The 13,409-nt window shown below is 51.8% G+C and overlaps 1 protein-coding gene and 1 non-coding gene across 2 annotated transcripts; both read right to left on the bottom strand.

Annotated features, from left to right (window-relative positions):
* Nucleotides 1-4,423: 4,423 nt before the first annotated feature.
* RPL18A (ribosomal protein L18a) lies at nucleotides 4,424-7,858 on the bottom strand. The gene is made up of 5 exons (XM_043467319.1): nucleotides 7,732-7,858; nucleotides 6,214-6,393; nucleotides 5,528-5,657; nucleotides 4,794-4,903; nucleotides 4,424-4,570 (listed from the first exon to the last, which is right to left on the bottom strand). Exons 1-5 carry the CDS (start codon nucleotides 7,747-7,749, stop codon nucleotides 4,478-4,480), a joined length of 531 nt encoding a protein of 176 aa, XP_043323254.1. The 5' UTR covers nucleotides 7,750-7,858; the 3' UTR covers nucleotides 4,424-4,477.
* On the bottom strand, nucleotides 5,023-5,156 carry LOC122441127. Its single transcript, XR_006269262.1, has one exon. It is a non-coding gene; the product is annotated as a small nucleolar RNA SNORA68 (small nucleolar RNA).
* Nucleotides 7,859-13,409: the final 5,551 nt, after the last annotated feature.

Below are 13,409 nucleotides of genomic sequence, written 5' to 3'. Positions count from 1 at the left end.
ATGCAAATATATGCAGATTGATGCAAGTTAGGGCAAAAGCTGTCCTGTCTCCCCTCTCTTCTACCCTGGTGGAAGGAGGGTCCAGGCTGCAGACTAACACTTGGTCTGAGACCCTTTCATTAAGCACCTACTGTGTGCAGGGCCATGCAGCAGCCACTGGGCACACAACAGGATCCAGGTGGACATGCCCTGCTCGTGGCCTCAGGGCTCTGATCGAGCCAGCAGATGAATACCCATTTCAGAAGCTAACATGACAAAAGCAAGGTCAGAGATGGAGACAGCCTGGGGGATGGAGGTGGGGGACGCTTAATGTGAGGCCTCAGAGGGGGACCCTGCAGCAGAGAGTGAGCCAGGTTTGGAGAGCTGGGGGCAGGGCCCCGAGGTTGGAAAGAGCAGGACAGGGAGGATCACTGTAGACCGGGAACCTTGGAGGGGGTCTGGATTTTATTGAGGGCACTGGGTGGGAGCAATTGGAGAGTCTGGAGCAAATGAGGGACCTAGTTTCCCTGATGGGTCAGTCGATGAAGAGTCCACCTGCAAAGCAGGAGATCTGGGTTCGATCCCTGGGTCAGGAAGACCCCTGGAGAAGGAACTGGCAACCCACCCCAGCATGCTTGCTTGGGAAATCCCATGGACAGAAGAGCCTGGCAGGCTACAGTCCATGGGGTCATAAGAACTGGGCATGACTTAACGACTAAATCACCACAGGTTCTGAAAAACCCACCGGGTCCAAGGCAGGGGTTGAGGGTGGGGAAAAATGGGTAGATTCAGAACATGTTTTGGATTTCCTGGTTGGTAGGCTCAGAGTTGGAAGCCCTGCAGGGTGGCGGTGGTGGGGTGGGGAGGAAATGTGGAGGGCAGGGAAGAGGGAGGGGAAGCAGGTATGCCTTCCTGGACTGTATGACTCCAATTATGGGATGGGAGGAGGGCAGGCAGGACCCGAGGACTCCCCCTGGATGGGGGAGAGGAGCAGGGCAGTCCCCGAGAGCCCAGCAGCAGTGGGCTAAGCAAAAGGGGCAGGGATGTCGGGGTGCTGAGGGGATATCTGCTGCCACCACTCCTGCCTGCCGCCTGGGTATCCCCAGAGTCCTCATGTCTCCCTGGAGCCAGGGCAGGGGTCAGAGATGAGAGGCTGTGAGCTGTTCTAGCTGCTCCAGCATGGCCTGCTGGGTATGTCCTGGAACATCCAATCCTGCATTCAGTCAAAGCAAACCATTATTACCACCAGTGGCTGTCATTGTCTAGAAGATTCCCTGATTCCAAGTCCTGAGGATTCTGATCCTGTGATTCCCAGTCTCTCTGGGTTTCAGGATCTACCATGGGTCACCCGAGGCCCCCGCTTGCCTTGCCTGACTCAGAAACGAGGTGCGGGGTGGGTCAGGGAGGTGTGGCCCTCCTCCAGGGCTCCCAGCCTGTCCAGTCTGGGACAGCCGGCACCTGGAGAAGCCTGGGGAGGGTCCTGGGAGTGCCTCAGCACCTAAGGGTTTGTGGGGAGCAGATTCCTGCCCACCTTCGGGCTGGCCGCGTGGGCCCGGGAAAAGACTTGTCCCTGGGCCTGAGCTGACCACTGAGGGGAGGCAGCAATCCAAGCGGCCAGTCTTGCTCCACAGGCCCACACAGAGGGCCCATTTCTTCTAGCTCCGGGCCTTTGTGCTGGTTGGTCCTGGCATGACTACCACTGGAGACTGGAGGGTTCGCTTCAGTGGGCCTCATCTCAGCCAGCTTCTGGGTGACTGCTCTATGCACGCTTTGTGGGGTAATCGCCAGGTGGGCGGTTACATGGCAGGGGGTGTACGAATGGGTGTGTTAGCAAGCTGAGGGCTCACTCATCTCTTGGTTCAAGGCCTCCTCTATGAGACTGACTCCATTCCCCAGCTGGCTGGGGGCAACGCCCTCTCCAAGTTCCCAGGCTGTAATGTGGATGAAATTTTGGCAGAGCTTCAAGGCGGGGATGGGGGTGCATGGGGGGCCTTTGTGGGGCCATCTCTGGCCTTCCACTTTCCTGGGGGTCTATTCTCCCACCTGACATTTCTGGCCTTTCAACCTCTATCTCATCTGAAGCCCCCACCTGAGACCTAAGGGATCACCATTTCTACTTTATACAGGAGAAAACTAAGGCTCAGAGTGGGCTGACCTGCCCCAGTAACAAGCATCAGGCGCTTCACGGCCAAACAGCTGGTGGAGAACCAGCCATTGTCCCTACATCCCAGCCAGATTATTTCCTGGAAATGCATGCATCACTACTGCTAATATCACACGCCCATCCTTAAGTGAAAAGGAAGCTGCCAAACTTTTTCTGGGTGGCACCTAGATATGGGGACGCCTGAGAAAGGAGAAATCTTTAGGGTAACCAGGAATTTCTGCCAGGGTTCACAGGGTTAATTAAATCACCTAGGCAGATATTCAAGAAAAATTTGGCTGGACAAATGTCTTAAACACCAGGATGAAGTGCCCTGAGGAAAAAGTATTTCTAATATATGTGGGGAAAATTTTTTCAGCCTTTTGCTCCACATACCTGAGCTTTTTCTTTTTTTTTTTTTTTGGTCACATCACAAGGCTTGCAAGATCTTTAGTTCCTGACCAGGGATCAAACCCAGGCCCCGGCAGTGTAAGCACTGCAATCCCAACCACTGCACCACTAAGGAACGCCCGTACCATACCAACCCTGCAGCCCATGAGAGGAATGATTCAAGTTCCTAAGGTTTTTTCCTATGAGTGATTATTTTGTATCAGGGCAGAATGCTTTCCACATAAGGAAAAGCAAATCCTAAGGTTTATTTTCAGCCAGTAGCTTGTTCACCCATGGTGTTGGCAAGGCTGAAGGAAAATAGTCCTCTTATTAAGTGATGTTAATTAGTATGTTAGTGGCAGGCATTTTGGCATTAATATAAAAAACTTGGCCCAGCACTGCCAATCAGGGCTTACACATGTGGTGCAGATGAAGGTAGAAGGGTGTTCATTGCCATCACAACCCTGTCTCAGATAACCCCTCCTAGGCTCACAGTGACACTTGTGGTCCCTGCCCTCAGTCTGGTGTGGGACGGTGCTGTGAACCAATCATTGTATGGTCTACAATCCCCAGGGAGGCAGTGGTCTGTGCAGTCGTCTAGGCAGAGCGCTCAGCAAGTGCAGGGAGGCAGGGAAGAGCCACTGGTGCCGGTCTGTGTGAGCTCAGTCATGGGTTTTGTGACTTACTGACCCATGGACTGTAGCCCGCCAGGCTCCTCTGTCCACGGGATCCTCCAGGCAAGAATACTGGAGTGGGTTGCCACGCCCTCCTCCAGGGGATCGTTCGACCCAGGGATTGAATCCGTGTCTCTCACCTTTCTGCATGTGCAGGCAGGTTCTTTACCGCTGGTGTCACCTGGGACGTCCCAGGGGCTGGGACAGGCAAAGCGGGGTCACTGAGGACCCAGGGCCTGTCTTTCCCATGAGAATGGCTAGCCATGCCTGAGCCCTGCCCCAGGAACCTCTCCAAGAACAGGTGGGATTTGAAGTGAGTTGCTTTTCTGGAAACCACCCAAGATCACCACGCCAACTAAACCCCTCCTCGCACAGGTGGGGGAGCAGAGGCTGTGCCCCCGCCCCACACTAGCTCTGTGCCTCAGCTTCTTCCCCATCCACGGCTCTCTGGAAGACAAGGCAGGCCCTTACTGACCTGTATATCCACCGCCTGCAGAACACTGGCTCCCCAAAGCAGCTGAGCGAATCTAGTCTGACCTTCTGAGGGTGACACCAAGGTACAAAGGGCCTGGACTGTCCAAGGTGACAACACCAAGAACTGAATTCTTAGCTGTGCCTCGGTCTCTGGTTGAGGAGCTTAGGGTGGGATTAGCTTCATGCCTGGAACTCCCCAGGCCTCAAGTACAAGATGCCCACTGAGAGACCTTGGCCTCCTAGGTGGGATTAGGGCAGCTTCATTCAATGGGCCCCCTGCTGGTGGAGGGGAAACCAGCCAGCACAGCAGGCTCACAGCCCTCTTGGGCGCCCCCTTGTGCCTGCTCTGAGGATCTACAACAGGGTTGGAGGCTAGGTAGGGAAGACCACACCTGGAATAGAACCAAACCCATAGGCTTTGCCCGCAGCGTGCAGCCAGCTGTCATTTTACCACCAAGAAATGAGGGGGAGTGGCACAGAGCTGAGAAACATGTATAACAAGGCAGGCAAGACAGATCTGGGGCCAAACCTGTGGCCTACAGCACACCCCAAGGCCCACAGCAGAGCTGTCTTGATGGCACTGAATGGAGAGCGAGCTGGGAGTGGGGAGGGGCTCACCATTCCTAGACCACCCCCCTCTTTGGAGAATCCAGTGCAGGGGCCCTACTCAAGGAGAGGAGGACCCCTCCCAGAGCACTCACAGCTTGGCTGCACCCTTTTGAGTTCTGCAGGGTGCGTAAAGAAAACAAGAAGTGTATCTGGGCACTTGGTTTTCCCATTAAGTTTTATTTGGGCAGACCCGGGGACAGAGGGCCTGCACCTAAAAGAAGGTGTTGGGCCTCTTGGTGGTGAAGCGTGGCTTGTGCTGGCGACGGAGGACGCGGTGGGGCAGTGGGAACTTGATCTTGGAGTCCTGTGATAAGAAAAGGGAGGTAGCAGGGGTGGTGGTGGTGGTGGAAGGCTCTTAACTTTGTCTCCCAGGGACCACTGAGGTGTGGCCACCCCCCACTGGGCTCCTGCGTCAAACCCGCTGCCTTATTGCATCTCCCAAGGCTGGGGGCGCTGCCAGACCAGTCTGGTGTTCCAACAGAGCCCCCTCAGCCCAGCCTGCCCTGCAGGGCCCTGAGGGCACTCACGTGGAACTGCTTGACCGCTGGTCGGCGGCACTTGCTGGCTGCGATCTCCTCCACCTTCATGATCTGGATTGAGTGGGCCCGGGCTCGGTGCCGGGCACCCATGTCTCGGTCTGTAGAGATCAGGAGGGGGCAGGGTGAATGTACACATTTTCCCATGATGGGTGGGGAAGGAGGGCACTCGGGGACCAAACAGACACAGCATCTGGTCCCAGCAGGCACTGGCTACCAAGTGTGTAGAACCTCCAAATTCACTTTGAGGGGCACGGCTGCAGCCCCACAAAGGCGACGAGATAACATTTGCTGTTAGCACCTCTGTTTAAACCACTGCTACAAGAAACAGCAGTTCTTGGGTTTAGGTGCTTGGATTCTGGTCCTGGCAGGTGACACACGCTGGGAGCACCCAGGGTTGCTAATGCTGGGTCCCATCCCCGGGCGGCAGCTGCATCTATATAATGGCTGACCTTAAACCTCAAGAGGGAGGCTCCAGATGCAGTTGGTGGTGGTGAACCAGCTCAGGAAGGACCAGACCCCCTCCTCTCCACCCACCCCCAGCCCGAGCCCACCTACTGCCAGGTTCCAGAACAGGCATGCCTGGGGCATCCTCGCCACTCCCCCTGCCTCCATCCCTGAGGACTGCCCCCGAGCCCCGAGAAGCCTCTTGCATTTGTCAGGCCTCTGTCTGACAGGGAAGGTGCCTGCCCTGCTGAGTCTGAAGGAGAGACCCGGCGGCTTACAGCACTGGGTGACCGCGCCGGCGGTGGTCAGGTCCCGGTACTCCCGGTACATGTTGTGCGTGCCACTGCGGGAGTCATAGCGTAGCCAGATGCCGAAGTTCTTCACTCGCAGGGGAGATTTCTCGAACACCTGTCAAGGAGAGGAGACCGGCTGAGCCTAGAACAGCAAGTGGGCCTCGACCAGGGCCCCCCACCATCCCTGAACCTCTGCCCCCAATGCTACAAAGGATGGTCCAGCCTCTGGACCTCTCTTGCCCGTCTCCCAGTCCCTGCACCTTCAGGCACCCGCGGGGAAATCTGCTGTCCGAGGGAAATCCCCATGGTAACCGCAGGGATGCAGGGCAGTCCAGGCTGGGATGCTCCCCCGCCATGGGGACCGACACAGCTTCTGACTCCCCCCAACCAACCAACAATTCTCTTGGGACCATCTGGGCCAAAAAACCATCAGTGACCCAATGCAGCCTCACTGTGCAGAGTACAGCGCCACGCCCCACACTTTACAGATGAGGCCCAGGGTTTCTTATTAGGAAAAGGGCACCAAGCCACCTATTTCATCCTGATGGGCATGAAGACCACAAAGGAACAGGATCAGGGTGTGTAAAGTCTGCTAGCTCTGGAGGGTGACAGATGCCCCATGGGAAAGTGTAAATTCACCCCGATCCCGCCCAGCTTCGGATACCCCATACCTGTCCACAGTAGACGATTTCCCCCGAGGATTTCTTCATCTTCTTCAACTGAGACACAAAGTACCAGAAGCGGGACTTGGCAACAACATGATTAGGCGCGAAAATCCTCATGCGATAGAGGGGCGGCGTACGGCATTTGGGGGTCGGCAGGCAGCGCCCCACCACCTTATACTCTCGAAGCTAAAAAAGAAAACAGCGGTTGAGGCGGGGACCAGCACCCAAAGTCTAGAGGCAACTGCGGAGACTCACTCTGTGCCTTTCCCCAAGCCTGTTGACAACTGGATCAGGGGATGGAGAAGGTCAAGTCCCACCCCAGTGCCCTCCTGTGATATCTGGGTGACTGTGGGTCATTCCACCGTCCGAGCCTTCTACATAAAAAGAAGTGAGAGTGGGGAGGATTAACCCAGGTGCCTGAACGCCCTTTGCCCTGGCTCAGGAAAGCTGGGTGAGGCTCTCAGCCCCTTTCCCCCTTTAAGTTAGCTAGGCACAGAACGGTGGGGCTGCCTCGTTCCTCCAACACCGCATCTATCCAGCTCACAACTTGTCAAAATGAAAATTCGGGACCCCAGAGACAGTGACCAGCCGGGAATCTCACAGTCAACTCCAGGCAGAATCAGGACAAGAATCCAGTTCCCTGCCCAGCTCTGGGTTCCCCAAACGTAGGTCACGACTTGCAGCTGCCTCAGTTTCCCAGTTGCAGTCCAAGAGATTTGGACTCCCAAGCAGAAGCTCCCTGTTTGTACAGATGCAACGGGCATGATATCTGCCACGTTCAAATCCTGGGATACAGTAGAAAGGCGCCACCACCAAAAAATGGCTCGTCACCATTTTACTATTAATGTCAATAGAAAACAACCCCAAACATCACAAACTCGATTCTTACTTTAATCTCTCAATCTGACTCACCGGCCTCGCAGACCACCCATTCAGGAAGGAACCGATGCGGTCGGACCCCTTTCCAGTGTGCAAAATGGAGCTGGAAAGCTGAGAATGACCCACCCAAAATGCTTCTCCGCAGGGTCTACTCTTCCATCTGTGAGCACTAACGCTGATTTTGCCCAGCACCTGCCACAGCGGTTAAGACTCCCACTACCCAAGTCAGCCCCTAATTATACTAGTTTCCTTCTACTTTCTCTTACAGTCATGCCAAGAGAAACAGAACACTATTGCCCACCAAGCCCCACCCTTGGCACCATATTCACTTCGCAAACGGAGAAACTGAGGCTCGGAAGGTCGATGAGGTCCCGTGGCGCGTGTTTCCACACCGCTCAATTTGTCTCTTCCTGTTGAAAGGAGACTCGGACTCCCCGGCCCCCGCGATTCCCGAGCCGGCCCGGGCCACGCTCTGGCCTCCCCACGCGGCTCCCGCAGTGGCCGCCATGTTGGCCGCAACTGGGGACCTCGGCGCACTGGCCCTAACCCGAACGCGCACTCCCCGCGTGTCCCATGTCTCCTCCCGCAGCCCTCGATTCTGTCCGCGTCGCGTTCTCTGACTCTGCCCCACCGCGCCCGCCTTACCGTCCCTGAGGCCTTCATGGCGCTCTACCCACGACCGCCGCCACCCTCGAAAAGGAAGTGGCCGCCCTCGCGCAGCCGCTCACCTTGATTTCGCGGCCGGAAGTCCCGCCCTTTCGATGCCGCGAGCCCATTGGCTCCTCAGCCCCGAGCTCTATAAGATTTGCTTCTTCGTTGACTCCAGATCCACCAATCTCTCACAGCCCGGCCTCCCTTTGCGGCGATACTACAACTCCCGAGACGCAGCGCGACTAGCCCTCCTGTTCAAGCGAGGCGTAAGGGAGCGTCGGCGCGCGCGGCATGCCGGGAGTTGTAGGTACAATGGGCGGTCTCGGAGGCCGGTTCCAGGTTCCTGCCTTTATATCCATACTGTGTGCATCATCGTCCCGGTGATGAGGCTCCAGGACCTGAGCGTTCTCTTCTATGAAATGGGAATGTGTGCTTAGTCGCTCAGTCGTTTTCGACTGTTTGCGACCACATGGGCCCGCCAGGCGCCTCTGTCCATGGGGATTCTCCAGGCAAGAATACTGGAGTGGGTTGCCATGCCCTCCTCCAGGGGGTCTTCCCAGTTCAGGGGTCGAACCCATGTGTCCCGCATTGCAGACGGATTCTTTACCGTCTGAACCGCCAGGGAAGCACAAAATGGGAATAGTACAGGTGTTTTTTCCCCCTAGTAATGTTACCATACTGGCTTCCCGGGTGGCGCAGCGGTCAGGTATCCACCCACCAAGAGACACAGGTTAGATCCCTGGGTCCGGAAGATCCCTTGGAGCAGGAAATGGCAACCCACTGCAGTATCCTTGCCTGGAAAATTCCGTGAAGAGTGGAGCCTGGCTGGCTACGGTCCATGAGGTCGCAAAGGGTTGGATAGGACTGAGCACATAACACTCATTCACACTCAACTCATGTGAAAGGCCAGGTACAGAGCAGTTTACAAATGCTAACGTTCATTAAAGGCTTTCCTAGTGGCTCAGTGGTAAAGAATCTGCCTGCCAAGAGATGCGGATTCCATCCCTGGGCCAGGAAGATACCCTGGAAAAGGAAATGGCACCCCACTCCGGTATTCTTGCCTGGGAAATCCCATGGACAGAGGAGCCTGATGGGCTACAGTCCATGGAATCGCAGAGTCAGACACACTTAGCAAACACACTGAACATTCATTAAGCAATGGAATAGTAATTATTATTATGGGAGGATCTGATTTGTGTTTCATAGTAGCAGATATTCAAACCCCATCTGCTTGTTTCCAGTACAGATCCTGGGGCAGAATAGGGCTTAGGGCTGGGGGGGGCAGTGGTTGTGGGGGTGCTAAAAATGATCAAGGGGCAGCGGCACCTTTGGAAGCTTCGGGCTTAGCAATTTGTTTAGGCAAAAAAATGGCTCCTCTGGAGGGGAGACCCAGAATGGAAAAGGAAAGAACTCACGAAGTCAGGCTGTGAAGAAAGACATGAAAGAGGATAAACTGGAGGGTTTATATTAGGAGAGAAAGGTCTTGGAGGAGGTGACAGCTGAGCCCAATTAGAATTTTTATTTTATTAATTAAAAATTAATAAGTTTAATTAAGATATGGTTCACAGGGACTTCCCTGGTGGTCCAGTGGTTGAGAATCTGCCTTCCAATGCATGGGAGGTGGGTTTGATCCCGGGTCAAAGAACTGAGATCCCACATGGGGTGGGGCACACAAACCCACATGCCCCCTTGCCCCGAGCTCTGTGCTCTGCAACAGGAAGAAACCCTGAGGGCCACAACAAAGACCCAGCACAGCCACAGTTTTTTTTATAAAGGGGAATGTCAGTTAAACAAACAATATAGCTCACATGCCATACAATTCACACATGTAAGTTGTACAATTCAATTTTTTTTAACTACATTTACATACACACACACACACACACACACACATACACACACACACACATACACACACTAGAGAAGGAAATGGCAACCCACTCCAGTATTCTTGCCTGGAGAATCCCAGGGACAGAGGAGCCTGGTGGGCTGCCATCTATGGGTTCGAACAGAGTCGGACACGACTGAAGTGACTTAGCAGCAGCAGCATATATACACAGGTGTGCAACATCACCATAAAATTGAGAACATTTCCATCTTCCCCCCTGAAAGAAGCCCCTTACTCTTAGGAGTAGCTTGCCATTCCCTCCCCATTCCCCAGCCCTAGGCTGTAGGAATCTACTTCACACCACCATGGATTTCCCTATTCTAGACATTCTACATAATGGCATGCATGTTCAGTCTCTCAGTCACGTCCAACTCTTTGGGGCCCCATGGACTGTAGTCCGCCAGTCTCCTCTGTCCCTAAAATTTTCCAGCCAAGAATATTGTGGTAGGTTGCCATTTCCTCCTCCAGGGGATCTTCCTCACCCAGGGATTGAACCTGTGTGTCTCTGTCTCCAGTATGTCCTGCATTGGCAGGCGGATTCTTCTCCACTGCGCCACCTGGGGAATTGGAATCACACAAAATGAGATCTTTTGTGATTGGCTTTTTTCAGTTAACATAATGTTTTCAAGGTTCATTGACATTATATCATGGATCAATACTTTGATCCTTCTTTTTACAGCGGAGTAATATTCTTTTGCATAGATGTATTTTGTTTATCCATTCTTCAGCTGATGAACACTTGTGTGGTTTCTACTTTTTGGCTATTGTGGATAAGGAAATAATGACATTTCCATGCAAATCCTTATATCAGGGTATGTTTTCGTTCCTCTTGGATATTGCCAGGGGTGGAATTGCCGAGTCCCTTGGTAATTCTGTGTTTAACTGCCAGGGTGGTTTATAAAATGCCTGTGTCATTTGACATTCCCATCAGCATATTATTTTTCTCTTGTTATAACCATCCTAGTGGTGTGAAGTGGTATTTCATTGTAGTTTTGATTTGCTTTTCGCTGAAAAGCAATATTGCTTTTGGGCATCTTTTCCTGCACTTATTGACCCTACCTGTATCTTCTTCGGAGAAATGTCTATTCAATTTCATCGCCCATTTTTAAAGCATTTATTTTGTCTGTGTGTTTTTGACTGTGCTGGGTCTTCCTTGCTCTGTGGGCTTCCTCCAGTTGCACTGAGGGGCCGCTGGTCTCTCGTTGTGGTGCGCAGGCTTAGTGTACTGGCTTCTCTGTTTTCGAAGCCTGGGCTCTGGGGCACGCGGGCTTCACCAGTCACAGCGTGTGGGCTTAGCAGTGCACGGGTTTGGCTGCTACACAGCATATGGAATCTTCCTGGAGCAGGTATCGAACCTGTGTTCCCTGCACTGGCAGGTGGACTCTTAATCACTGGGCTGCCAGGGAAGTCCTGCCCACTTTTCCCCCCAGAAAAGGCCTCACATATTTATTACTAAGGCAAAGCATTAGCTAACGACAGAGACCCAACCATTCCATCCGTCCTATAGAACACATGTGGGCTGTTCCAATGGTACTTTAGTGGTTAAGATGTAAGTGATATGACAGGATGCCAGCCACCTTGATACAGCATAGATGTACGCTACTTCATATGCAGTGAATACGAGAGTGCAAATATCCTTTTGAGTGAGTGTTATTGTTTCCTCCAGATAAATATACAGCGGTGGAATTGCTGGATCATAGGGGGCTTCCCAGGTGGTGCTAGTGGTAAAGAACCTGCCTGCCAATGCAGAAGTTGTAGGAGACATGGGTTGGATTCCTGGGTCGGGAAGATCCCCTGGAGGAGGGCATGGCAACCCACTCCAGTTTTCTTGCCTGAAGAATCCCATGGACAGAGGAGGCTGTTGGGCTATGGTCCACAAGTTTTGCAAAGTCGAACATGACTGAAGCGACTTAGCACACATAGTAGTTCTAATTTTAATTTTTTAAAGGAACCTCCAAGCTGCTTTCCATAGGTGGCTTCATCAATTTACATTTCTACCAACAGTTTGACAAGGTTCTTTTCTCTTCCGTGTTTGAAACACCAACTGTTCTCTCGTCTTTTTTTCTTTCTTTCTGCCATGCAGGGCATGAGGGGGGCTTCCCTCAGCTCAGTCAGTAAAGAATCTGCCTGCAATGCAGGAGACCTGGGCTCAATTCCTGTGTCAGGAAGATTCCCTGGAGAAGGAAACCGCAATCCACTCCAGTATTCTTGCCTGGACAGTCCCAGGGACAGAGGAGCCTGGTGGGCTCCATAGACTGTAGTCTACGGGGTTGCAAGAGTCGGACATGACTGAGCGGCTAAGCGCACGCACAGGGCGTGAGGGATCTTAGTTCCCGTACCAGGGATGAGAGCTGCAACCCCTGCAGCAGAAGCTCAGAAACTTAACTGCTGGACCACTAGGGATGTCCCACTCTTGTCTTTTTGATGGCATTTTAACAGGTGTGAAGTGATATTTCATTGTGGTTTTGATTTGAATCTGTCCCATGACTAGTGACTTTAAACATCTTTTCATGCACTGTACCTGATGGCCATTTGGATGTCTTCTTTGAAAAAAATTTCTATTTGGTTCTTCTGCCCATTTAAAAAAATCACATTGTTTGGGTTTTGAGTTTCTTTATGTATTTTGGATATTAACCCCTTATCAGATATAGAGTTTGCAAATATTTTCCCCCATTCTGTAGCTTGTCTTTTCATTTTGTTGATGGTTTCTTTTACTGTGCAGAAACTTTTCAGTTTGATGTAGTCCCACTTGTTTATTTCTTTACTGCTTACTGTTGCATGAAGCAACTATTTTCCAGTGTAACATTTTACTTCCTTTAATGATTTTCTTTGGTATATATTTTGAGTTATTTCCTTAGTGACTGTTCTAGGGCTTACCATATGCATTTCAACTTAGAATTTCCTTGGATTTTTGCTGTCTTAAATTTTTAAAAAAATATTTATTTATTTTGGCTGCACTGGGTCTTAGATGCAATATGCTAACTCTAAGTTACGTCATGCATGTGGCATCTAGTTCCTCATCTGGGGGTCAAAGCTGGGCCCCTGCATTTGGAGCACGAAGACTTACCCACTAGACCATCTGGGAAGTCTCTATGCTGCCTAAATTTTAAGGACATATATAGAAATGTTGATCTTACATATCTCATTTCCTCTTCCCCATTTTGTCCTATTATTATGTGTGAAAGTCACTCAGTTCTGACTCTTTTTGACCCCCTGGACTGTGTAGCCCACAAGGCCCCTCTGTCCATAAAATTCTCTAGGCAAGAATACTGGAGTTTGTATTCCCTTCTCCAGGTGATCTTCCCGACCCAGGGATGGAACCCGGCCGTGTCGCCTGCATTGCAGGCAGATTCTTTACCATCTGAGCCACCAGGGAAGCCCATGCTATTATTGTTATTATGCTACTATTGTTTTACATATTGCATCCACGTGTGTTACAGAACAAATAATACATTGTTATAATGATGACTCCGTGCAGTTATATGTCTGATAAAGAATCCAAAAAAATAAAGGAGGGCAAATATCCAGAGTTGTTATATTGGTTTTCTCTTTTTGAATTTCTGGTTTGATTCCTTTGTTTTTGTCAATTAGAGTTACCAGAATGGAACAGGACCCATGTCCTCCGCCTGCCTTTCGTCTGTGACAAAAAACTTTAGCCAAAGAATAAGTTTAATCAGAGAAGTGAGACAATGCAGAAGCAAAGGGCAACAGTTCAACAAGACCAAACAGTAACAGTTTAATCATTAGACATAGTCAAGCACTTCTAGTTCCTCTTCATGGGTTG

This window comes from Cervus canadensis, chromosome 4 (assembly GCF_019320065.1).
Source record: "Cervus canadensis isolate Bull #8, Minnesota chromosome 4, ASM1932006v1, whole genome shotgun sequence".
Taxonomy (NCBI): domain Eukaryota; kingdom Metazoa; phylum Chordata; class Mammalia; order Artiodactyla; family Cervidae; genus Cervus; species Cervus canadensis.
This window is presented reverse-complemented; position numbering and strand designations above follow the sequence as displayed.